General features: G+C 45.4%; 1 protein-coding gene across 1 annotated transcript in view; it reads right to left on the bottom strand.

The window, feature by feature from the left end:
• The window catches only part of LOC309361213 (four and a half LIM domains protein 1-like), a gene marked incomplete at its 5' end in the record, with an annotated part of 39,006 nt that extends 15,090 nt beyond the window's left edge, over window positions 1-23,916 (bottom strand). Inside the window, 4 exons of the mRNA XM_081896145.1 lie at window positions 10,566-10,735; window positions 19,233-19,452; window positions 22,408-22,483; window positions 23,909-23,916. Of these exons, the coding sequence (XP_081752271.1) occupies window positions 10,566-10,735; window positions 19,233-19,452; window positions 22,408-22,483; window positions 23,909-23,916 (474 nt within the window). The remainder of the gene's footprint in view (window positions 1-10,565; window positions 10,736-19,232; window positions 19,453-22,407; window positions 22,484-23,908) is intronic.
• Window positions 23,917-26,192: the final 2,276 nt, after the last annotated feature.

The following is a 26,192-nucleotide window of genomic DNA, read 5'->3' as shown; positions in this document are numbered from 1 at the left end:
ATGCACTCTACGTGGGGCTACCTTTGAAGGTGACTCGGAAACTACAACTAATCCAGAATGCAGCAGCTAGACTGGTGACTGGGAGCGGCCGCCGAGACCATATAACACCGGTCTTGAAAGACCTACATTGGCTCCCAGTATGTTTCCGAGCACAATTCAAAGTGTTGGTGCTGACCTTTAAAGCCCTAAACGGCCTCGGTCCAGTATACCTGAAGGAGCGTCTCCACCCCCATCATTCTGCCCGGACGCTGAGGTCCAGCGCCGAGGGCCTTCTGGCGGTTCCCTCATTGCGAGAAGCAAAGCTACAGGGAACCAGGCAGAGGGCCTTCTCGGTAGTGGCGCCCACCCTGCCCTTCCAGCAGATGTCAAAGCGATAAACAACTACCTGACATTCAGAAGACATCTTAAGGCAGCCCTGTTCAGGGAAGTTTTTAACGTGTGATTTTACTGTATTTTTGGTTTTTATGGAAGCCGCCCAGAGTGGCTGGGGAGGCCCAGCCAGATGGGCGGGGTATAAATAATAAATTATTATTATTATTATTATTATTATTATTATTATTATTATTATTATTATTATTATTATTATTATTATTATTATTATTATTATTGTTAGAAGGAGTATGCAAAAATGATTAAAAAGAAAAGGTGGGAAAGACCAGAGTAATATTATGTCAAAGGTATATAAAGTGGTATAAGGGATTAAGATATAAAGATTAGGTAAAAAATGATGTGGAAAGAGAAGAAAAATTAGAGACATAATAGGTTGAAACATATAATTATAAATGAGGTTTGAAAGAGGATCAGAATTTGCTGAACTTGATTGAGTAAAGGGGAACACAAAAAAGGGAGATGTCAGGAAAGAGGGTTATAGAGTTATGAAGTTAAAAAAATGGATTTTTTCTTTTTCTTTTTCTCTTTTTCTTTTTTGATATATCTGTTTTTGTTGTATGTCTGTTTTACAAAACCTTAATAAATATCTATTAAAAAAAAACAAAAACGACAAAATAAAAGACTTCCTTTATGCTGTGCATGGCCTCCTTATTTCCTTCTTATAAACTGTTTCCTTTATGAATTATTATTACAATTTTTTCAAATTATGACTTTAAAAACCCCACCAAGTCTTTATTTTGATTTAAATGGGATTTATTTATTTTTTAAATTCAAATCGGGATTTTAAAAATAAAATATTTGGGAGGAAAAATCTTTCTAAATATACTTTTCTGTTTAAGTTACATTATAGTCCAAAAGCTATTCATCAGGATTTGTTTTTAAGTGCTAAAACTCAGTCTAAGTTTTGTTGTTGTTGTTTAAATCGTTTAACCGCATCAGTTAACAAACGTGGATCCATATACTATCATGTTATTGTTTTAGTGAAATAAATTGTTTACATTGTTATGAAGGAAATGATTCTTTTTCTCCTTCCAATCAAGTACAGCAGAAAAATTGTCCAAATAGAAACAGTTAACTTATTAAACCTCATCGGCTTATAGCCGAATAAAGTATTATCTATCTATCATCATTATCTGTCAATGTATTTCTAATAGTAGAACCAAATCAGTCATTTTTTAAATAATAATTTTATTAAGTTTTCCATTTAACAATCCAATCATATCACATTAATTATTCCAAATTATACCAATACATATTACATAATCCGAATATTTTGCCAAATTTTAAATTTTTTGTTGGGGGTTCCCATGTTTCGAGCTCAGTAAGGATCCAATCATCTCATATTTCTGCTGCTTTTGAAATTCACAAATCCCATCTTCCAGTCTTCTTGTTGTTATCTTTTTTTTAATAATATTTATTAAAGTTTTTCCATATGAATACATAGTTGGTTCACAATACAATATCTGCCATGACATATTTTCACAACTTCTCTGGACTTCCTCTCATCTCCCGCTCCCATTTTCATCATAAAAAAGGAATTTTCCAGCAATTTATCATCTTATTTGCATTTTATGTCCCACAATCTTAATTTATAATCTAATACTTCTCCAAATGGTTCACATTTTCTCAATCTCACTTGTCTTCCTAATTCTATCTAATTTAGTGGTGCCCGATTGTTTACGATTTAGCAACCTGCTTAACATTCAGCCAAATTACAATATTTTTGTAAATAAATCTTGAATTTCTTCCAGTCTTCTTCCGTCCTCTCTTCTCCCAGGTCTCAAATTCTGCCTGTCATCTCGGCCAGTTCCATGTAGTCTATCAGTTGCATCTGCCAGTCTTCCAGTGTGGGGAAATCTTGAGTTTTCCAGTGCTTCGCTAGGAGTATCCTTGCTGCTGTTGTTGCATACATAAAAAAGGTTCGGTCCTTCTTTGCCACCCCTTGGCCGACAATGCCCAGGAGGAAGGCCTCTGGTTTCTTAGTGAAGGTATACTTAAATACCTTTTTCAATTCATTATATATCATTTCCCAGAAGGCCTTCACTTTAGGGCATGTCCACCAGAGGTGAAAGAATGTTCTTTCACTTTCTTTACACTTCCAACATTTATTATCAGACAGGTGGTATATTTTTGCCAATTTGACTGGGGTCATATACCATCTATAAATCATTTTCATTATATTTTCTTTCAGAACATTACATGCAGTAAAGTTCAACCCAGTAGTCCACAACCTTTCCCAGTCCTCAAACATGATGTTATACCCAATGTCCTGCGCCCACCTTATCATAGCGGATTTAACCGTTTCATCTTGAGTGTTCCATTTTAGCAGCAAGTTATACATTCTAGAAAGTACCTTAGTCTTTGGTTCTATCAGTTCTGTTTCCAATTTCGATTTCTCCACCTGGAACCCTAACTTCTTGTCATTTTTAAAAATTTCTTTAATCTGAGCGTAATGTAACCAGTCTCGCACTTTATCCTTCAATTTCTCCAAACTCTGCAATTTCCAATTGTCTCCATCTTTTTCTAGTATCTCCCAATATTTTGGCCAATTGGCCTCCATATTGGGTGTTTTTCGGGCCTTAGCTTCCATAGGTGAGAGCCACCTTGGAGTTTTATTTTCCAATAAGTCTTTATATTTTGTCCAGACATTGAACACTGCTTTTCTGACAATATGGTTCTTAAAGGCCTTATTGATCTTAACCTTGTCATACCATAAGTATGCATGCCATCCAAACGCATTATTGAAACCTTCCAGATCCAATACATCAGTGTCTTCCAGAAGTAGCCAATCTTTTAGCCAGCAAAAAGCTGCGGCCTCATAATACAACTTTAAGTCCGGCAGGGCAAAGCCCCCTCTATCTTTCGCATCGGTTAATATAAAAAAAATTCCTTCCAGTAGCACCTTAAAGACCAACTAAGTTAGTTCTTGGTATGTGCTTTCGTGTGCATGCACACTTCTTCAGATACAGAAAAGTGTATCTGAAGAAGTGTGCATGCACATGAAAGCTCATACCAAGAACTAACTTAGTTGGTCTTTAAGGTGCTACTAGAAGGAATTTTTTTTGTTTTGACTATGGCAGACCAACACGGCTACCTATCTGTAATCCATTAATATCTTATACTTAATTCTGGGCTTTTTGCCCTGCCAGACAAACTTAGAGATATCTCTCTGCCACTTCCGGAAGCACTCCGTCTTGTCCACAATCTGTAGTGTTTGAAATAAAAACAGCATTTTTGGCAATACATTCATCTTGATTGCAGCAATTCGGCCTAACAAAGAAAGTTTCAATTTGGTCCAACTGTCTAAGTCTCTCTTAATTTCTGACCAACATTTTTCATAATTATCCTTAAATAGACTCAGATTTTTTGCTGTTATATTTACCCCTAGGTACTTTACTTTTTTAACCACATTTAGTTCTGTCTCTCTCTGAAACCGTTCTGACTCTGTATCTGTCAAGTTCTTTTCCAATACCTTAGTTTTCTGTTTGTTTAGTTTGAATCCCGCCACCCGACCAAAGTCTTGAATCAATTGTAATACTCTTTTCGTACTAGATTCTGGCTCCTGCAGGGTCAAAACTAGGTTATCTGCAAAGGCTTTAAGTTTATATTGTTTCGCTCCAACCTGAATTCCTTTCACCAACCGGTCCCCTCTAATCATGTTCAGGAGCACCTCCAGAACAGAAATAAATAGCAAAGGGGAGATGGGGCAGCCTTGTCATGTTCCTTTTTCAATTTTAAACCCTTCGGTAACCACATTGTTAACTATCAATTTAGCTTTTTGCTCTGAATATATCGCCTCAATCCCATTCTCAAAACCCAGTCCCGCCTCCATTTCTTTTAAATTACCCTTCATAAATTTCCAGGAAATGTTGTCAAAGGCCTTCTCCGCATCTATAAAAATTAAGACTGCTTTTGTATTTATATCTGTTTGCAAAAGTTCCAAAATATCAATAATGTCCCTTGTATTAGCAAACAAATGTCTACCTGGGACCTGCCTGCCTGGTCCTTGTGGATTACTTCATTTAGAACTTTTTTAAATCTACTTGCCAAAATGTCAGCAAATATTTTGTAATCCACATTCAAGAGAGAAATGGGACGATAATTCCTAAGTTGTGTCTTTTCAGCTTCCGATTTTGGTATCAAAGTGATAAAAGCTTCCTTCCACGACTCCGGCGCCTTCTTCCCCTCCAAAATTTCATTGCTGACCTCCATGAATGGTTGTATCAAGTAGTCTTTTAGTGTCTTATAGTACTTGGAGGTCAGCCCATCTGGCCCTGGAGATTTGCCCAGTTGCATGTTCTGAATGGCTTGTTCAATCTCTTGTCGTGTTATTCTAGAGTTCAGGATTGTTCTATGTTCTTGTGAGAGTTTTGGTAATCCATTTCCCCCCCAAAATTGCTTAATCTCTACCTCATCTTGCGGCCCTTGAGTATATAGTTTTTTAAAATATCTCTGGAAAGACTTTCTAATATCCACAGGGTTCTGAATGTTCCTTCCTTCAATTTCCAAATTTGTAACTGTATTTAATTTTTGTCTTCTCTTCAACTGCCAGGCTAGCAGTTTTCCGCATTTATTCGCCGACTCAAACGTTTTTTGTTTCATTAATTTGACCTTCCACTCTATTTCCTGATTTATCAGTTTAGAATATTGTGCTTGATGAAGTTTAATTTCTCTCAGGGTCGCCTGTGATTTCGGATTTAATCTTAACTTCTTCTCTAGTTCTTTTATTTTGTCCAAAATCTTGTCTTTCCTCTCATTTTGTGTCCTTTTCTTTACAGCGTTCTGTTGTATCAGGAACCCTCTCATCACAGCTTTACTTGCGTCCCAGATGGTTCTTTTTTCCACAGTAGTGTTCATGTTTATCTCAAAATAGTCCTTCAAAGCTTTTTGGGCCTTCTTAATGATTTCCTGATCTCTAAATAAGTTGTCATTCATTTTCCAGTGTCATGTCCATCTTTATTGCATTATGGTCGGAGCAGGTCTTTGGGCAGATTTCCACCTTTCTAGCCTTAGGTGCCAGACCTCTAGATATCCAAATTTGGTCGATTCTTGTCCAAGTCAGCTGGGCTTCAGAGAAGAATGTCCCCTCTCTTCCCAAGGGGTTCTTTATCCTCCAAATGTCAATCAAGTCCATATTGTCCGTCATTTCAAAAAAGGTTTTTGGTAGTCTGCCGTCTTTTGTGACATTTTGATTTTGTGACTTATCCATGTTGGTTGAAACAACCCCATTCATATCTCCCATCATGATGATGTTGTCGTAGTCCAGATAACCCAGCATGGTCTCATGCAACTTCTTGTAAAACTCCAATTTCCCTTCATTTGGTGCATAAATTCCTAATATCAGAAGCTTCTCTCCTTGATGTTGTATCTCAATTGCCAAAATTCTTCCATGTTCATCTTTGAATAAGAATTTAGGTGACAGGCTCTCTTTTGCGTATATCACCACCCCTCTTTTCTTTACTTTGTCCGAAGAAATGAATTCTTGACCAAGTCTTTTGTTTATTAACACTTTTCTGTGGAGCCTAGTCACGTGTGTTTCTTGCAGGCAAATAATGTCCAATTGTTCTTTTTTCAATATGTGAAATATTTTTTTCCTTTTTTCCGGAATGTTACAGCCATTAATATTCCAGCTCAAAAGTTGCAGAGACATCCTGAATAGATCTGGTTATTTTTCTGGGGGTGGTGCTTTGTTCGGTGGATCTTCGGGTTTCGAAGGTGCAGGTACCGCCGGTGCTCCAGGCCCAAAAGGGGAATCAATTCCTTTTTGAAGGTCCTCTTCGTATGTAGACAAAAATTTATCTCTCTCTTCCAGTGTTCTAATTTTAACTTTCTTCCCTCTGAAGGTAAAGGATAGTCCTTGAGGAAATTCCCACCTAAAAACAATCGAGTTGCACCTTAGTAGTCTAGCTAGTTCAGAATAGGCGGATCTAAGGTCCAACAGCTGTTTAGGAATATCTTTGTAAATTTCAATTCTTCTGCCCAGAATGTCCAATGACTTCTCGTAGTGTAGGCCCAAAATCTTGTCCCTTTCCTCCTTTGATCTCAATGTTATCAAACAATCTCTGGGCTTCTCCTTCCTTGCAAATCTTCCAAGCCTAAAAGCTGACACAATTTTAAAATCCTTTTCCTCTAAATTCCAAAATTTGGAGAATTCTTTAGTCAGGAACTCAGCTAAGTTACTTTCTTCTGCCTCTGGTATCGACCTGATCCTAAGGTTACTCTCCCGATTCCGCAGTTCTATCATAGAAAGATAGATCTGGTGTTCACTTACTTGTTTGCCGAGTGGTCTTACCTCTTGTTCTAAATGTTCAAGCTTTTGACTAGTGTCCTCAGCCAATTTCCGATTCTCTACTGTGGCCTCCTTCAACTCTCCAATTGCTTGTACGTTCTGTGCTACTTGTCCAGTTAATCTATTTAAACTTTCTGTGTTTTGATCAATTTTAGCTGTTTGCTCATCAACCTTCTTTTCCAAAGACTCCAATTTTTCAAAAATCTTCTCTAAAATAGAAGTAGATGTTCCTGAGGCCATATCCTGTAGTTGTAGTTGCTCAGTTTCTCCCTCCCTTGCCTGTGGCAGTGAGGCTGCTTCTTCCTCTGAAGGCAAGGTCGGTACAGATGATCTACGTGTCTGCAAGGCTGAGGTTAAAGTTGTTATAGTTGTTTGTCTAGCTCTTCCTCTTCTTCTTGTGCCACTCATTCCAGTGTTATCTATGAATCAAGGTCAAGCTGAGTTGTTCCCATGGGAAAACAGAAGCCAGAGAAAAATCCAAAGCCGGAGGAAGGGAAAGAGAAAGTAAAGTAATGTCGCTGTTATAAATCCCAAATCCTCTAGAGGGAGCAAAGATGTCTTTAGGGAAGAATCCAATTCTATTAAAATTAAAATCAAATTTTATATCCAGGAACCTTCAATAGCAGGTATTAAGCAGAGTCAATGTTGGCAGCCACATTGTTTCTACCAGTGCACACTGGTGTTGCAAATGATGTTTTAAAGTATCAAGTCAAACACCCTCAGATAAATGCAAGCTCTGATACACAATAGCCAAGTCTGCAAAACTGACAGTCTCTCAGTCTCTCAGGCAGCTCCAGTACCTGGGTTTCTCATTCAAGTTGTAATTCCAATAGAAGAATGGTACCACAGCTCAGATGAAAGGCAAAGTCATAAACTTAAAGTCCTTACTTTGTTTAGAGTTCAATGGGTGCTCAAATCTGTCATGTAAAAGAGATCTGTTCTACGCCTCCACTCCTCCAGCTCTTTGCTTTCAAGTTCAATAGCAGCGGAAGACGGACTTCCTGTTTCCACGTCTCTCCGCTTTCAGCCAAATTCGTTATTTTAGTCCCAAATTTTTAACAGTCAGTCTTTACTCACGGGTTGTAACTTTCATCCGAATCAGTAGTTTACAGGAAAAAAGGTCAGCGTTCACCGGCAGCAGCAGCGCGGCTTCACTCCGCAGATCGTGAAACGGCTCACAGCGCCGCTGCCCCCTCCACGCTCCGGAGCCCCTTACGGGGTTCCTTCAACGATTTGGGGGTCGCTTCTGGCGCCCACCGAGCCTCAAGACCGCAGGCTCTTGCTGCCTGCGGGTTTCCAAAGTGGGTCTCCGCTTCGCCATAGCGGACGACCCTTTTCCGCGGAGCTTCCCCCTCACTAGTGGAAGAGGACCGCCATTGCCGTTCGCGCCGCCTCCGGAAGTCCAGTCTTCTTGTTGTTATCATTTTTCTTCTTAATAGCCTCTGAGTTGTTAAACCAAACATTGTTATATTTCTGTGTGAACTTTGTAAGGCTCTCCTTAAATCACCACACGCTGATCCAACAGTCCTGTTCGAGTGGCAGGCGCCATTTTAGTCTGTTCCGATGTAATAAAGTCTTAAGCATCTGCTCATTAATTTTCCCAGACCAGTTGCACCATAAATCAGTCTTTCCAGGGGAGGGTTTGTCGACTCAAAGACACAATCCAAACATGATAACAAAGCAATGGCTCACCTCCCCCTCTGACTATCAATCTCGCAACTTAGTCTGTCTCATAATGGCGGATCCCGATTAAGTGTGTCATCAGAGAGCCTTTCATTTTCTTTCCATATCTTCTAAAAAGCAAAGCCTTTAGTTAATATTTTTGTTTCCACACAGTCTGTTCCACACAGTTGTTTTCCAATCTCACTTGCTATCAGTCGTGTGACAGTTCTTCTAGGGGAGGGGTTGTTAGGCAGTATCGTAAATAAAAGAAGAAGCTCCCCCCCCTTTCCGTTCCGTTTCCACATACCGACATAGCTGTAATTCTTAGAGGTAATCTTCTGTTCAGTTCATTCCCGTCGCTTTTAACTTCTCAGTGGCTAGCTTAATTAGCAATTAAAATATCCTTTCCTTCGCTTGAAACATGTGCATTTACTTTTTATATCCAATCGTTAATCTTAAGTAATGCAACTAGCGTCGCTCTCAGAAGTAGCGTTAGGGAGATCTGGAGCTCACTCGAGGGCTTTCTGTCCAGTGCCCCCACCCCCTCCTTCTTTCGAACTTGGGGGTGATTTATGGGCAGCCGCGGACGAGGCTGCATCTTCCCATCCCCTGGGAAGAAATCGGGAGGCTGATGTACTCCCATAATCAGCCCCTAAATTACCCCATGTGAGCCGGAGAGATGGTATTGTTGGCCATCTTCCAAGGCCCCCCAAGCAGCGCCCCCCCAAATCAGTCATTTTTTATTTAACTGTAAAAACTACTCTGAAAAATTATTATTCCAAAAAGGAAACCTTCCTTCGCTTGTAAATATTAAGAGGATGCCAGCAAGGTCAAACCTTTATGTAAAAAAAGGATTTAAATAAAGTCTGACTGACTAGTGATTTAAATCACTAGTCAGTCATGATTTAAATCACGATTTTTTTTTAGGATTGAAGTTGCTGAGCTTTTTTTAGGATTTTACCCCAGGAGATATACTGCCATGCGGGCCAGATTAAATTGACCGGCTGGTCAGATTAGGCCCCCAAAACGGATTTTGGACATGCCTGCCCTATCCCTTTCCCCTATCCCATGGGTAGGCAAACTAAGGGCCCATTGCCTTCTAAATCCGGCTGGCGGACGGTCCAGGAATCAGCGTGTTTTGACATGAGTAGAATGTGTGGTTTTATTTAAAACGCATCTCTGGGTTATTTGTGGGGCATAGGAATTCATTGATTTCCCCCCTCTCAAAATCTACTCCGACCCCCCACAAGGTCTGAGGGACAGTGGACCAGTCCCCTGCTGAAAATGTTTGCTGACCCCTGCCGTATCCCTATCCCCTATCCCTATCCCTAACTCCTATCTCTAGCCCATTATTCCTATTCCTAACCCCTAACCCCTAACCACTAACCCCTAACCCCTAACCCTATCCCTATCCCCTATTCATTCCTATCCCTATCCCTATCTATAACCCCTATCCCCATCCCCTATCCCAGGGGTGGCCAGCTCCCAAGAGACTGCGATCTACTCACAGAGTTAAAAACTGGCAGTGATCACGATCTACCTGTTGGACATGCCTGCCATATCCCTTGTTAGGATATTTCCGTTCCACCTTAAAAAAGGGACAGGCTGTTGTGAGTCACAGCCTGCATATTTCCTACTCACAGGAAGTCTTTGTTTTGTATTTAGCTTTTGTTCTCTCTCTGTGCCTCGACAAGCAGGCCGGCAGTCATGTTTTTTCCTTTGTTCTGACCACCGATGAATAAAGCTGTAAATATGCTGCTCTCCTGAGTGCATCTTTCATTGTGCGAAGTCTGCAAAAAGGGTGTGCATGAGTCCTGAGATGTGGACAGCTATTTCCAAGGCTCGTGTCGCTAATTGACTGATACTGTATCTACGGGAGATTGATGGATCGTCCTGAGATGACGTGGAGGCATGATGGCCTTTGTCTCCCCGGCAGTATCCAAACATCCCTAACCCCATGAGCGCCGCAACCCCATCACCGCCTTGGACTGGACTGAACCATCCAGGGGTCCCTTGACCCTGACCTTATCTCCGCCATATGTCCTCCGTTCAAGAACTGCACCAAGATAGGCCACGCCGAAAGGAGAGTGGGCACATCTTCCTCCTTCTGAACCAGCGGAGGAAACTCTGATAATGAACACAGCTCCAAGCCCTTTGGAGGAAAGCCAGGATCCAAACAGGATCCAGGTAAGCGGGGGGGGGGGGGGGGGTCGGCCTGACTTACCTGCTTACACTTTATGCAGGTCTTGGTGAATTTCTGCTCATGGCAGGAGGTGCAATAAATCTCATCATCCTCGGGGAAGAAGCTGGCGGTGCCAATCACCTGCCTGCACTGGCTGCAGGTGAAGCACTCCTTGTGCCAGGCAGTCTTCTTGTATTCCACATTCTGGTCGCCTGCAAAGAGAGGGAGGGAAGGAGGTGGTGCTCACTGCCAGAATGATGCAATTCATAGCACTGAGAAAATTGTGATTCAAGAAAGGCAGGCTGACAGCTATAATAACAATAACAATAACAATAACAATAACAATAACAATAACAATAACAATAACAATAACAATAACAATAACAATTTATTACTTATACCCCGCCCATCTGGCTGGGTTTCCCCAGTCACTCTGGGCAGCTCCCAATTGAATATTAAAAATACAAGACACTAGGGGATAGGGATAGGGGTTATAGATAGGAGTTACAGATAGGAATAGGGGTTAGGGATAGGAGATAGGGATATGTAATGGTTGTGAGGGGTTACTTGTGCGTAACCTTACTTCAGTACAGTTAGTTTGCTTGCCCCAACCATGCTTAGGGTCGGAGCTCGCCCTCCGTGACCTGTTAGTCACTTGCAGAATCCAAGAGTGGGCGTCTCTTGAACCTCTTCCAGCATAAAAGCTGTTTGACCCCGAGTCTCCTCCTATGTTCTCTGCGCGGAATGCGTCTGCGCAAGTAAGGGGAAGGCAGGGGCGTCCCAGCGCTCTCTCCACTAGTGTCGGGGGAAGGGTCTTGGAGCCCTGTCACCAATTCCTCCATCTCCCTCTCTTCTCTATGGGTGTTACGCTGAAATCCTTCCCCCCTGCTCGTCCCCTCTCCGGCATCGCTGGGTAGCCCTGCCCCCGTTTCTCGCTCTGATGGCAGTTCCCTGACATCCACCTCCTCCCCAGGACCCCCTTCACCCCCAGCCTGACCCTGTGACGGGACCTTGTCCCCTTCTTCAGCCGACGATGCCGGGAACCCCCGAAAGGAGCTGCTGTCGTCGTCCGTGGACTCAAACCCCGCTTCCCACCTGCTCCAATTTCTCACGGGCGGGACTTCCCAATCTGACTCCTCCTCTCCTGATGATTCTCCTCCTTCCTCCTGGTTAGCCGGAAAACCCACGAAATCCTCCTCCTCCTCATCGGTGGTGGCAAATTGCTCCTCCCAGAATCTCTCAAGGGGTTTGGGCTTCCTCGGATACCTGGTGTGGAACTCTTCCACCAGATATCCACCATCTATTTCCCCTGCAGGCACCCACGTGTTTTCTGACTCGGGTTCCCCCTCCCAAGCCACTAGGTACTCCACCTGCCGCCCTCGCCAGCGCGAATCCAGGATCTCCATTACCTCGTGGTGGCGTTCCCTCTCTTCCATTAGTGTGTGGGTGAGCCCTTCCCCTCCTGCCTCCCGGACCCTCCACTCCCCTCTGTACGGTGAGAGCAGCGACCTATGAAATACCGGGTGGATCTTCATGCTGTCTGGCAACTTGAGCTGGAACGCCACCGGGTTCACTTGGTGGGTCACCTCAAATGGTCCCAGCCGTTTTGGCCTCAGTTTCTTACACCCGCCCTTGAAGGGTAAGCCTTGTGTGGATAACCACACCCGGTCCCCCACCCTAATGGTCTCCCCTTCCCGGTGACGTTTGTCTGCTTGTCTCTTGTACACTTCCTTGGCCCTATCCAGGTTCATCTTAAGCTGCTGGTGCAGAGCTTCCATTTCTTCCACAAACTGCTCTGCGGCGGGCACGCTCCACCCTTCCTCCCCTCTCCCAGGAAAAGCCCTGTGGTGCAACCCATAATTAGCCATGAACGGGCTCATCCCCGTGGACACATGCTCAGCGTTGTTATATGCAAACTCCGCTAGTGCTAGCTTCTCTACCCAATCGTTCTGTCTCTCGTTGACGTAGCAGCGTAGATATTGCTGTAAAATGCTGTTCGACCTCTCTGCTTGCCCGTTGGTCTCCGGGTGTCTCGCCGTCGAGAATCCCACTTCCACCTGCAATAAGCTCATGAGTTTCCTCCAGAACCTCGAGGTAAATTGTTTTCCCCGGTCGGAGATTCCTCGGCCGTTACTGCATGTGAGCACGCTATAAAATGGCACATTTTGGTTAGCAGATCTACTACTACCATGACTGCTGTCTTCCCTCTAGATTTGGGTAAATCAGTCATGAAATCGATGGACACCTCCCCCCATGGTCTTCCCGGTGTGGGTAAGGGCTCCAGTAACCCCGCCGGGGCCGCCCTCTCTCCCTTGGCCCGTTGGCAGCGGTCACACCCCCGTACATACTCTTGTACATCTTCCCTCACCCTTGACCACCAGAATTGCCTCGTAACCAGTAACATGGTTTTGTGTTGCCCAAAGTGCCCCGCTGTTGGGTTGTCATGAAGCTGTCTGAGAACCCTTTCTCGCAGGGCTTCCCCGGGCACATACATTGCTCCCCTGTAATACAGCAGTCCTTCCCTCTCCTCAAAGCCTCCCTGATCTCCCCCTGTTCCCCTGAGTTCCCTGATTCTGGTTTGGGTGAATTCGTCCTGGCGAATCAGCTCGGTTAGCTCTCGTTTCCCAACCAACGCTCCCCCGCAAACCCATCGTTCCTCAGGGAACACGTGTCGAGCTTCCGGCGGTCCTTCTCCTTCCGTATACTCGGGCTTCCGTGAAAGCGCGTCTGCCCTCACGTTCTCTTCCCCCGGCACGTACTTGATCTCAAAGTTGAACTTGGAGAACTCCTGTGCCCATCGAATCTGTCTCTGGTTGAGCACTCGAGCTGTTCTCCAATATTCCAGGTTCTTATGATCCGTGCAAACCTGAATCTTGTGCTGTGCCCCTATTAGGAGATGTCTCCACTGTCGAAACGCTGCATAAATAGCTAACAGTTCGCGATCATACACCGTGTAGTTATGCTCCGATTTGTTCAGTTTCCGTGAGAAGAAGGCGCACGGCCTCCAGGTGTGTTGGCTCCGTCCCGGCTGTAGCAACACTGCTCCAATAGCTCTGTCTGATGCGTCGGTCTCCAGCCTCATCGGCTTCTGCAGTTCCACGTGCAGGAGCTGTTCCTCCGAGGCGAACGCCTTCTTTAGTTTTTCGAAGGACCTTTGGGCACTTTCCGTCCAGACGAACTTCTTCTTGCTACTGAGACAATCCGTGATGGGTGCGGTCAAGTGGGCGAAGTTCTTGATGAACTTCCGGTAGAAGTTGCTGAACCCGAGGAACCTCTGCACATCCTTCCGGGTCTTAGGGGCCTTCCATTCCAGCACTGCCTGCACCTTGCCAGGGTCCATGGCAAGTCCTTGTCCGACAACTTGTATCCCAGGAATTCCACCTCACTGGCGTGAAATTGGCACTTTTCCAGCTTGACCCACAATTGGTGCTCTAGTAGCCTCTTCAGCACTTCCCTGACGTCCTGGACATGCTGCTTTTCATTGTCCGAATAGATCAGTACGTCGTCCAGAAATGCTACACAGTTTTTGTACAGCAGGGGTCCCAGCACATGGTGCATGAAGCTTTGAAAACAGGCTGAGCCCGATTGTAATCCAAATGGCATGACTAGGTACTCAAAGGCCCCTAGGGGGGTGAACATGGTGATTTTCCATTCGTCCCCCTTCCTTATTCTAATCAGATTGTATGCTCCCCGGAGGTCCAGCTTGGTGAAGATCTTGCCCTTCCTCACCCTAGTCAGAATATCATCAATTCTGGGCATTGGGAAGGTCACGGGTTCCGATACAAGGTTTAATTTTCGAAAGTCCACTACCAGCCTCGGCTGATCCGTGTTTTTCTTGTCCACAAAAAACACAGGGCTGCCCCCCACGGCCTTAGATTCCCTTATGAACCCCCTCTTAAGGTTCTTGTCAATAAAGTCTCGCAACTCCTGCATCTCTCTGTCCGACATGGCATACAGCTTACCCACCGGTAGCTGCGCCCCAGGGAGCAGGTTGATCTGGCAGTCGAAGGGCCTATGTGGCGGCAGCTTGTCCGCTTCCCTCTCGCTGAAGACTTCCTGTAAATCCGCGTACTGTGGCGGCACGTCCGCTCTCTGCTTCAGTGTAGTTGCTGCCACTCTGGCCAACCTCACCCTGGGTTTCACCCCCCCCCCTAGACAGTGTTCCAAACAGTGTGCTGACCCGAAGGTGACTGTCCGTTGGTGCCAGGCCACCACTGGATCATGTAGCACTAGCCAGCTCATGCCCAGTATTATCGGGGGTCCCGCCAGTGTGGCCACGTGAAAGGCAATGGTCTCTGTGTGCCTGGGTGCACTCATTCTCATAGGTGGGGTTTGATGTGTCACTTCCCCTCCCAGCAGCTCCCTGCCATCTATCGTGGTCACTTGGAGCAGGAAATCAAGTGGCAGCAGGTGGATCTGGTGCTCCAATGCAAACTCCTTACTAAAAAAATTACAGGAGCTGCCTGAGTCCAGCATTGCTTTCACCTTGACTGGGTGTCCATTTGGGAGTTCTAGCACCACCTCTATCGCTATAGAAACCTTGGGTGGGTCCGGTTGGGGCACTTCTGTTATCTGTTCACTTGGCTGCTGCGCCCCCCTGTGGGCAGTCAAGCGCTGGCATTTCCCTGCACCTTTTCCTCTGCCCCCTCCTCCTCGCTTCCAGCGGCTCCCACCATCCCTTGCCAAGCCTTTCTTTGAGGACAGACCCTGGCAAAGTGTCCTGGCTGTTGGCAGAGGAAACACTTCTTGGTGCTTTTCCCAGCCTTTCCCTCCCTTTTGCCTCCTTGGTTGGCGCCAGAAACCTCGCGCGCCCGCGCTCCATCAATTTCCATTGGCACTACATCATCGTCAGGCAGCTTAGGCATCTCTGGAATGCGGTAGTCAGAGTGGCGCTCTCCCCTCCCTTCCCGCCTTTCCAAAGCGCGCGCTTCTTGACGAGCGCCTATCGCCAGCGCTGCTTTTGTCAGCTGATTCATAGTCTCCGGCCGGGGCGCGCGGGAGAGCTCATCTTTAACGGCTGGGGACAACCCCTCCTCAAACAGCATCCGTATGGGAGGGCTATCTAGATCCCATCCGAGCCGGTGTATTAGCATCGCAAAGCGGGACCAGTAGTCTCTCACGGAAAGTTCCCCCTGCTTGCATCTCAGCAGCTCCCTTTGGTTCACGCTCTCCCCCAATTGGCTAGAATACATTGCGTCCATTGCCTGAAGAAACTTCCGAACGTCCTTCATGGCGGGGTTCTGCGAGGCCATTAGGGGTCTAACCCATTCCCTCGCGCTGCCCTCAAGGTGCCCCACGATATACGCCACCTGCGCTGCCTCGTCAGCAAAGTCATCATGCTGCAGCTGCAAGGCGGATTCTATTTCTGTTCGGAATCCATTATATTTCTGGGGCTCCCCCCCCCCAAATTTGTGTACTAGTCCTGGCACCTTCTTTGCCACTGGGGTGGGTCTAACCTGCGAGTCCTGGGTGCGCCTCTCGTCCAGCCGCGCCATCAGTAGTGCTACATGCCGTTCCAGCTCCTGGTTCCTCTTTAGTAGGTCCTGCGCCCCCGCAGCTGGCTCTGCTGCCCCGGCGCCTCCAGTCTGGCTCATGTTTCCACTGCTTGCGCACAAGTAACAGCAGGGACTCTCTCGGATTGCTGTAATGGTTGTGAGGGGTTACTTGTGCGTAACCTTACTTCAGTACAGTTAGTTTGCTTGCCCCAACCATGCTTAGGGTCGGAGCTCGCCCTCCGTGACCTGTTAGTCACTTGCAGAATCCAAGAGTGGGCGTCTCTTGAACCTCTTCCAGCATAAAAGCTGTTTGACCCCGAGTCTCCTCCTATGTTCTCTGCGCGGAATGCGTCTGCGCAAGTAAGGGGAAGGCAGGGGCGTCCCAGCGCTCTCTCCACTAGTGTCGGGGGAAGGGTCTTGGAGCCCTGTCACCAATTCCTCCATCTCCCTCTCTTCTCTATGGGTGTTACGCTGAAATCCTTCCCCCCTGCTCGTCCCCTCTCCGGCATCGCTGGGTAGCCCTGCCCCCGTTTCTCGCTCTGATGGCAGTTCCCTGACAGGATAGGGCAGGGATGTCCAACAGGTCGATTGTGATCTACTGGTAGATCCCCGTGAGGTTTTGGTAGATAGCAGTTGATGTCTGGCTCATTGCTGAAACTGACTCCTGCCATGCCCCCTCACCCCGCCCTCTGTTGTTGTATAATCTCTGGAAGGGAAGACGGAGTTTTCTCTGTGCTACTGTTTTGATCCATAGCGATCTTTTTTTGAGTGACTTTAACCCCCCCCCCTTTCAACTGGGCTTTCCTCCTCCCTCATAAAAGCTTGACACACACACATACAATGACAAGTTCAAAATATATGAAAGACTCTCGTGTTGTGGCGGAGGAAAGTCACAGAAACAGAATGAAAGAGGAAATGGGGATTTTATCAATGTCATAACTGACACTGCATATTCTGCATAAGAATGAAATGAAATAATGATGAAAATTAATAATAATAATAATAATAATAGTAATAAATCTCTTGGACTATATTACACTGAATATAGTGGGGTGGGGTTGGAAAAATGCTTGTGTGCTCCTCCAGGTCCTGCAAGCAATGATGCCTGAATGTTCATTTGACAATGAAAAGGAAACAAACCATTATTGCAGAATATTCTGCTACCAGAGATTCAGTGGGAACCCTCTGTTTCCACTTTTAAATACCCGCCAAAAACTCTATTCCAACAGACAATGAAGAATACCTATTTCCACAATAGCTACCTGATTTCTGGTTTTGATTATATGGTTCTTGCCATCTGGCTTTGTTAAGAGCTGCCTCAGCTCTTAACTATCTACGTGTTATGAAATAATAAATACTGTATTTCCCCGTCTATAAGACGGCCCCATGCATAAGATGCCCTCTATTTGGGGGGGGACTCAGATTGAAGAAAACAAGGGGGGTGAGATGGATCCGTGTATAAGACACCGTCTCATTTTTGACATTATTTTTTAGGGGGGAACCTAGTCCTATAAACGGGGAAATACGATAATTTTTAATAAAGCTAGAACAGGTGTCGGCAAACTCGGTCCTCCAGCTGTTTGGGGACTACAACTCCCATCATCCCTAGCTAACAGGACCAGTGGACAGGGATGATGGGAGTTGTAGTCCCCAAACATCTGGAGAGCCGAGTTTGCCTATGCCAGAGCTAGAAAAACAAAAGACATCTATACCTAGGTATTCCCAAAATGTAGATCTACTGTTTCACTCGAGGACTTTCGATTTTGTGTGCTCATTTACCAAAGCTGTGGTGCTTGTCATTCACAATGGTGGCGCTTGTCCGACTCTATGGTGGCACTTGTCATTCTCCGTGGTGCCGTGCGTGCAAAATTAACTAAATTTTGGGGGCGCTGGGCAGGTTTTTGCACCCCAGCGGCGCATGTGTGAAGGGCTAAACTAACTTTTGTTCAGAAAGTTGTGATGGGGGATGAGTGTTCAGACCCCAGGGCTCTCACTTGTGGGGTGCCTCAGGGTTCCGTCCTCTGCTTTCTAACATCTACATGCAGCCGCTGGGAGAGATCATCAGGGGGCTGGGGCTGGGTGTCCATCAATATGCGGATGATACCCAGCTCTACCTCTCTTTCAAATCAGAACCAGTGAAGGCGGTGAAGGTCCTGTGTGAGTGCCTGGAGGCAGTTGGAGGATGGAAGGCGGCTAATGGATTGAGGTTGAATCCTGACAAGACAGGAGTACTGTTGTTGGGGGACAGGGGGTGGGCTGGTGTGGAGGACTCCCTGGTCCTGAATGGGGTAACTGTGCCCCTGAAGGACCAGGTGCGCAGCCTGGGAGTCATTTTGGACTCTCAGCTGTTCATGGAGGCGCAGGTCAATTCTGTGTCCGGGGCAGCTGTCTACCAGCTCCATCTGGTACGCAGGCTGAGACCCTACCTGCCCACAGACTGTCTCGCCAGAGTGGTGCATGCTCTGGTTATCTCCCGCTTGGACTACTGCAATGCACTCTACGTGGGGCTACCTTTGAAGGTGACCCGGAAACTACAACTAATCCATAATGCGGCATCTACACTGGGGACTGGGAGCGGCTGGCAGGACCACATAACACCGGTCCTGAGAGATCTGCATTGGCTCCCAGGACGTTTCTGAGCACAAATCAAAGTGTTGGAGCTGACTTTTAAAGCCCTAAACGGCCTCAGTCCTGTATACCTGAAGGAGTGTCTCCACCATGAAGGACTTCTGGTGGTTCCCTCATTGCGAGAAGTGAGGTTACAGGGAACCAGGCAGAGGGCTTCTCGGTATTGGCGCCCACCCTGTGGAACACCCTCCCATCAGATGTCAAGGAAAGTAGCAGCTATCCTATTTTTAAAAGAAATCTGAAGGCAGCCCTGTTTAGGGAAGTTTTTAATATTTAATGCTGTGTTGTTTTTTTACACTTGATTGGGAACCACCCAGGGAGGCTGGGGGAAATCAGCCAGATGGGCGGGGTAGAAATAAATTATTATTATTATTATTATTATTATTATTATTATTATTATTATTATTATCATCATCATACTCAAGACAGCCCTGGTTTTGTGTGCAAAGTTAAAAATGAATTCATGTTATGTAAGTATCTTGGTAAGAGAAATGTTCCGTAAGCCTGCTGGCCGTCCCAGGGCAATGCTCCATGATCGAGGGGGGCAAGAAGCAAAGGGGCGCAAGGCAGCCGAGAGGAGTCCTACCTGCCACGATGGGCTTCTGGCAGCCCTTGCAGTGGGGGGCCTGATCCATAGTGCACTTGTTGCACCACACTTTGTTGTGCTCCTTCAGCATGAAGGGCTCATTGACCAGAGACACAGAGCACTTAAAGCAGTGGAAGCAGTTCTCGTGCCAGTAGCGGTTCTTGAAATGCAGTTCCTGGAGGGAGGGAGGAGGAGAAGGCAGGAGAACTGAGGTTGAATCCTGACAAGACAGAAGTCCGGTTGGGGGGGGCAGGTGGGGGGGACTCCCTGGTCCTGATCGATCTATCTATCTATCTATCTATCTATCTATCTATCTATCTATCTATCTATCTATCTATCTAATCAATCATCATCATCATCATCTCTCTCTCTCTCTCTCTCTCTCTCTCTCTCTCTCTCTCTCTCTCTCTCTCTCTCTCTCTCTCTCTCTCTCTCTCTCTCTCTCTCTCTATCTGACAGCCTTAGCTTATTGAGCTTCCGTTCCAATTTCTCTACACATTTCCCCTCCACCCGATGATTTTCACTGTTTCCCATTTAAAGGCAAGAGTGTGTTGGGGGGAGGATTGCATAGAGTTTTTTGTAGCTCTCCCCTACCCCAGTAACTTTTTGTACACAATAAGGATTTGGCGATCTACCAGGATCGGCCACAGATCTACCGGTAGATCATCCCTGCCTGTGTGAGAAGCTTGCCTCAAGCCAGCCGCTGTGCATTCAAAAGGGGAATGCACTTTGCTCAGCAAAGGGATTTGCTAGAGCAAGTTAGGGAGAAATATATATAAAAAATGTGTCTATGTGTCCATCCTGTCTTTTTATAGTAGCGTCCAGAAAATGTATTTATTGCATAGATTGGTTCTTTGTTAGGTTGATGGTGGGGTGAAAGTCATTCCATTGAATGTCCGGTGGAAGGTGCACAGGGTCTGCTGACCATGTGTCCAGAATCCAAAGGCTATTCATCAGGAAATAAGGATTTGTTTACAGTTTTTCATGTGTGCTGCTTGGGGACTAGAATGCCCATCATCTCTGACTGCTGGTCCTGTTAGCCTGGGATGATAGGCGTTGTACTCCCAAAACATCTGGAGGGCCGAGTTTGCCTATGCCTGTATTAAACAGCGGGTCCTCTCCCACCTCCCTAAACAGCCCCACACTTCTTTAGGGGGGGGAGTGTGGGATAGAAATATCCATTAAGCCAGGCATAGGCAACCTTGGCCCTCCAGATGCTTTGGGACTACAACTCCCATGATCCCTAGATAACAGGACCAGTGGTGGGATGATGGGAATTGTAGTCCCAAAACTTCTGGAAGGCCAAGTTTGCCTATGCTTGCATTAAGCAAACAAGCAAACTATTAAAATAACCACCTTGGAATCGACCTTGGAATAATAAGTTATTATTTAGGGCAAAGGAGGCAGGGAGGGAGACAGCGAAGCACATGGTCGGTGCACGGCAAATGGGAAAAGCACCTGCAGCTCGGAACATGGTGTGGGACAAGCATAAGCAACCTTTGGCTCTCCAGATGTTTTGGACTACAATTCCCATCATCCCTGACCACTGGTCCTGTTAGCTAGGGATCATGGGAGTTGTAGGCCAAAACATCTGGAGGGCCAAAGGTTGCCTATGCCTGCCTAAGAATAAAACTCATTCCCACACATGGGTCCACCTTTAGTTGTCCAGATCTTATCATAATGTGTAACAGGAAGCAAAGGTCAGCCAATAATAATAATAATAATAATAATAATAATAATAATAATAATAAATTACTTATACCCCACCCATCTGGCGGGGTTTCCCCAACCACTCTGGGCAGCTTCCAACAGAAGGTTAAAAATACATTAAAACATCAGTCAATCAGTCATTCAAAACTTTCCTAAAGAGGGCTGCCTTCAGATGTCTTCTAAACATCAGATAGTTGTTTATCTCTTTGACATCTGACAGGAGGGCGTTCCACAGGGCGGGCGCCACTACCGAGAAGGCCTTCTGCCTGGTTCCCTGTAACCTTGCTTCTCACAGGGAGGGAACCACCAGAAGTCCTTCGGGTGGAGATGCTCCTGGTGGAGATGCTCCTTCAGGTCTACTGGGCTGTTTAGGGCTTTCAAGGTCAGCAGCAACACTTTGAATTGTGCTTGGAAACGTCCTGGGAGGGAGCCAATGTAGGTCTTTCAGGACCGGTGTTATGTGGTCCCGGTCAAATCCTTTATTTTACAGAAAAATTTTCAACCTTGCTGACATCCTCTTCACGTTGACCCGCGGAGGAAGGTTTCCTTTTGGGAAGACTAAAATCCTCCCCCCCTTTTTTTTATAACAGGAAGGTAAAAAAAAATTAATATGCTATGAATTGGGCCCAGTGGATGTCATCTCGGGGGTCCCAGTTACCAGCCTGGCTGCTGCATTATGTTAGAATTTTTATGCAGCCGATGCTGCTGGTGTGATTAATATAAATCACATGAGATGTCTGAGAAGAGTGTGATAACGGAAGACTGTCTTATCTCTTCCGTCTGAGCATGTTATTGTAACTGTACTTTCACTTTTGCAGTATGCAACAGTTGTTGTTCTGCCAGAGCTTGGAGAACACAGACGTGATTATGGATTGTCTGTATAGAATCTAAATAAAATGTAGTTTAGATCTACGGATGTTTCTTTCTTCTTGCTGTGTGATGCTAGAAGACTTGTGTGCACTTTTCAGATGAAAAGTGTCGCAGAGAGGCACTATGGAGATGAAGGGACATGCCATTCCAGAGACGTGCCTACTGGGAGACACTCAGAGGTCGGGGGGGGGTGCCATTTCCCCCAGAGCATTTTTCCAACACATTTTGGATTAGTTTAAGTTTCCAGGTCACCTTCCAAGGTAGCCCCACGTAGAGCGCATTGCAGTAGTCCAAGCTGGAGATAACCAGAGCATGCACTGCTCTGGGCAGGTGGGGTCTCAGCCTGTGTCCCAGATGGAGCTGCCCTGGACACAGAATGGACCTGTGCCCCCATGGGTCCAAAATGACCCCCAGGCTGTGCAGCTGGTCCTTCAGGGGCACAGTTGCCCCATTCAGGACCAGGGAGTCCCTCACGCACACACACACACCCTGTCCCCCCAACAGAATACTTTTGTCTTGTCAGAATTCAAGAAGTTGATGTTGAAGAATCGTCACTTCGACACTGGCAATTTTTGCTTCTTCCAGTACAGTTTGCCTGTGTCTTCCCAAATTTTTCGGAGATCCCGTTGATGGAATCTTTCAAGGAGTTGGAGACAGCGTTGATAAGTGGTCTGTGTTTCACAAGCAGACAGTCAGGTTGGTAGTACCATAGCAAATTTGGGTTTTCTGCAAATGTCCCAGTCCTCAAACACCCTGCCCTTCAATCGGGAGAAAGCTGCACTCGCAGAGTTCAGGCAGTGCTGGATTTCGGCATCGGCATCAACATCGGCCCTTTTGGAAAGAGAACTGCCCAGGTAGGAGAAGTGATTGACATTTCCCAACATTACATGGATCAATAAACACCTAACTGGGTGATTCTCGACAAGGAGACCATCACAGCAGAGAACAGGAAAACAATGTTTTTTAAAAAAAACAGCCAGGAGAACCTCTTGGACACGGAAAAAATATCTTTGAAACCCCACGTTCTGAAAGACGGTGTTTGAGATCTAGCATGGGGCCTGGGAGGTTGTCGGAATCAAGTCAAGCCTTCTCTTCTCCCAAACAAGGGCTTGAAATAGCCAAACTATGCTGTTCCAGGGCCAGCTCTGTGCGGCCTTGTAAACCAAACAGTTTTGTTTGTCTGTTGACTTTTCCGTCTCTTTCTAAGAAGTCCTGGTTGTTCAGGATCCAAAGAATCCATTGCCTAGGTGCTGTGCTTTTCCATGTATAAGACTAGGGTTGTTTTTTTTTTACTTTAAAAAAATGTTTAAAAAGGGACCCTGTTTTCTTAAATTTGAGTCCCTCAAAATAGGGGGCATCTTATACACGGGAGCGTGTTATACACGGAAAAATACGGCAATTGGATGTTCTTTGATTTTATGGTCTTTTTAGAATGGGAGGTCACACATAATAGCCAATAGCCTAGCTGCTGTGCTTCTCAATATTCTCTGGTCGGCCTCTATTATTTTCTCCATCTTCAAAAAAAAACTCAACAACTTTCCTCCCTAAAAAAAAGGTCTCCCACTTAGACCTGAACCCCCCCTCCCCAAACAGGCTTTCCTCCTCCCAAAAAGGGGGTAGATCACTGCCAGTTTTTAACTCTGTGAGTAGATCACAGTCTCTTGGGAGTTGGCCACCCCTGCGATAGGGAACCCACTTAAGGTCTCTAGATGCTGTGCTCTTGGGTACCCCATACAGGAAAAAGGAGCGGTGTGGGTTTTTTTATAACATGATGTGAGTCCCAGCAGCTCTTTGCAGAGCGGGACAGCCCGTTTTGCTTCCTAGTCCACTAAGGAACACATTGCTTCCATTCCAGCTATGTTAACCTTGACCTGTCTCCCATTCATCAGGCCAGCCACCACCTCATCCATCAAGAGACAGGACACAGGAGACAGACAAACTCCCAGGGTTTTCCCAACAGTTCACATTCTTGGCTAAAATTGCTCTGGACATTGATCGTCTTTCTTTCTTTCTTAAAATATTTTTTATTGGAGTTTTCATGTATACATCCTCTAACAATATTTCTCTAACAATTTTCCATATCCCCCCCTCCTCACCTGGACATCCCTCATACTCCCATTTTGTTTTATTTCCATATTACCCACCCTGCGTGTTGTTTCCCAAAATTTCCCCATTGCATATAGTCTTGCTTTTGGTTATACACAATTGTGTTGGTTTATTCAAACCCTGCCAATGAGTCCAATTCTTTATGTTGTCTCTTCATATATGTTGTAAATGGTTCCCATTCTCTTTTAAAGTCGTTGCTATCCTTTTCATGTAATTTATCTGTTAATTTTGCCAGTTCTGCATATTCCAGAAGTTTCCCTTGCCATTGTTCTTTCATTGGTATTTCTTCTGTCTTCCAAGCTTGTGCTAATATAATTCTTGCCGCTGTTGTTGCAGACATAAATCATTTCCAATTTCCTTTTTTTTTCTAAATCTTGATCTAAAATTCCTAGGAGGAATGCTTCTGGTTTCTTAACAAAAGTCTTTTTAAACATTTTTTTCAATTCATTATATATCATTTCCCAATAATTTCTAACCCTTTTGCATTCCCACCACATATGATAAAATGTACCATATTTTTCTTTACATTTCCAACAGGTTTTAGATCCCTTTTTATACTTTTTTGCCACTTTCTCTGGCGTAATATACCATCTATACATCATTTTAATATAATTCTCTTTCAATAAAATACAGTCTGTAAATTTTAAATTCACCTTCCACATCTTTTCTCAGTCTTCAAGTTGTATATTGTGACCTAAATCCTGAGCCCACTTTATTTGTGCTGATTTTACCATTTCATCCAGCATTTCCCCATATAACAGGAGATGATACATTTTTAAAAAGTAATTTCGTATCACTCTCAATTATCTCTTTTGGTAAGTTTGACACTGTGTAGCTGAGACCTTTCTTATTGTCTTCCTTAAACTGTTGGTTTAATTGTCTATGATGTAACCAACTTTGCAATGTAGTCTTTAGTTCCTCATATTCTTTCAGCTTCAACCCTTTCTCCACCTCTATTAATAATTCTCTGTATGTCGGCCAATTTCCTCTCTTGTTAAGAGGTTTTAATGCTAATGCTTCCACCAGCGAGAGCCACCATGGAGTTTTGGGTTCTAAAAAGAACGTTGATCTTCTTTCAAGCAACATCAGATCCTAGATTCAGGGGTTTTGGAATTCAAAGTTGAATGACAGATCTACAAGGCCAAACTGATCCCCAGAGAGAGCATGCTGCGAGAAAACACCCCAAAGAGAAAACAACAGAACACTACTAGCGATCACATCCAGCTCCCAAGTTAAAATAGTTCAATGCCTCATCAGAGATTTGCAACCTCTCCTAGACGGCAACAGTTCCCTTTCCCAAGCTCTGGGAGGAAGACCTTTCCTTGCCTACTGTCAGCCGCCCAATCTTAAACAACTCCTCACCCACAATCATACAGACTTAACATGGACACGGGTACCAGAGCCTACAATAAACCCAGGTGCCAACTTTGCTGCCCACACACGCCTGGATTGCACCATTGCTGGACCCAACAACACCAAACATCCCATACCTGATGGAGCATCTCCATCCATTGTTCTACCTGGACACTGAGGTCCAGCGCCAAGGGCCTTCTGGTGGTTCCCTCACTGCAAGAAGCCAAGTTACAGGGAACCAGGCAGAGGGCTTTCTCGGTAGTGGCGCCCACCCTGTGGAACGCCCTCCCACCAGATGTCAAAGAGAAAAACAGCTACCAGACTTTTAGAAGACATCTGAAGGCTTTTAATGTTTAGGGAAGCTTTTAATGTTTGATGGACTATTGTATTTTAATCTTTTGTTGGAAGCCGCCCAGAGTGGCTGGGGAAACCCAGCCAGATGGGCAGAGTATAAATAAATCATCATCATCATCATCATCATCATCATCATCATCATCATCATCTCAGGCCTATTTCATGGCTTATCTTCAAACACTGTATATGGCCAGGGGTCAGCAATTTTTTTCTGCAGGGGGCCGGTCCACTGTCCCTCAGACCTTGTGGGGGGCCGGACTAGTGGTTTTTTTTTTGGGGGGGGGGGAATGAACGAATTCCTATGCCCCACAAATAACCCAGAGATGCATTTTAAATAAAAGGACACATTCTACTCATGTCAAAGCACGCTGATTCCTGGACCATTTGCAGGCCAGCCTGAGAAGGCGACTGGACTGGATCTGGCCCCTGGGCCTTTGTTTGCCTACCCATGGTGTAGCCAGTGGTGTCCAAACTTTTTTTAAAGAGAGCCAGATTTGATGAAGTGAAGGGCTGTGATCAAAGGGCCGACCAAAGTTGTTGAGTTTTTTTAAGGATTTTTAGGAAATA

Source organism: Podarcis melisellensis (assembly GCF_964234715.1).
Source record: "Podarcis melisellensis genome assembly, chromosome: W".
Classification (NCBI taxonomy): Eukaryota; Metazoa; Chordata; class Lepidosauria; order Squamata; family Lacertidae; genus Podarcis; species Podarcis melisellensis.
This window is presented reverse-complemented; position numbering and strand designations above follow the sequence as displayed.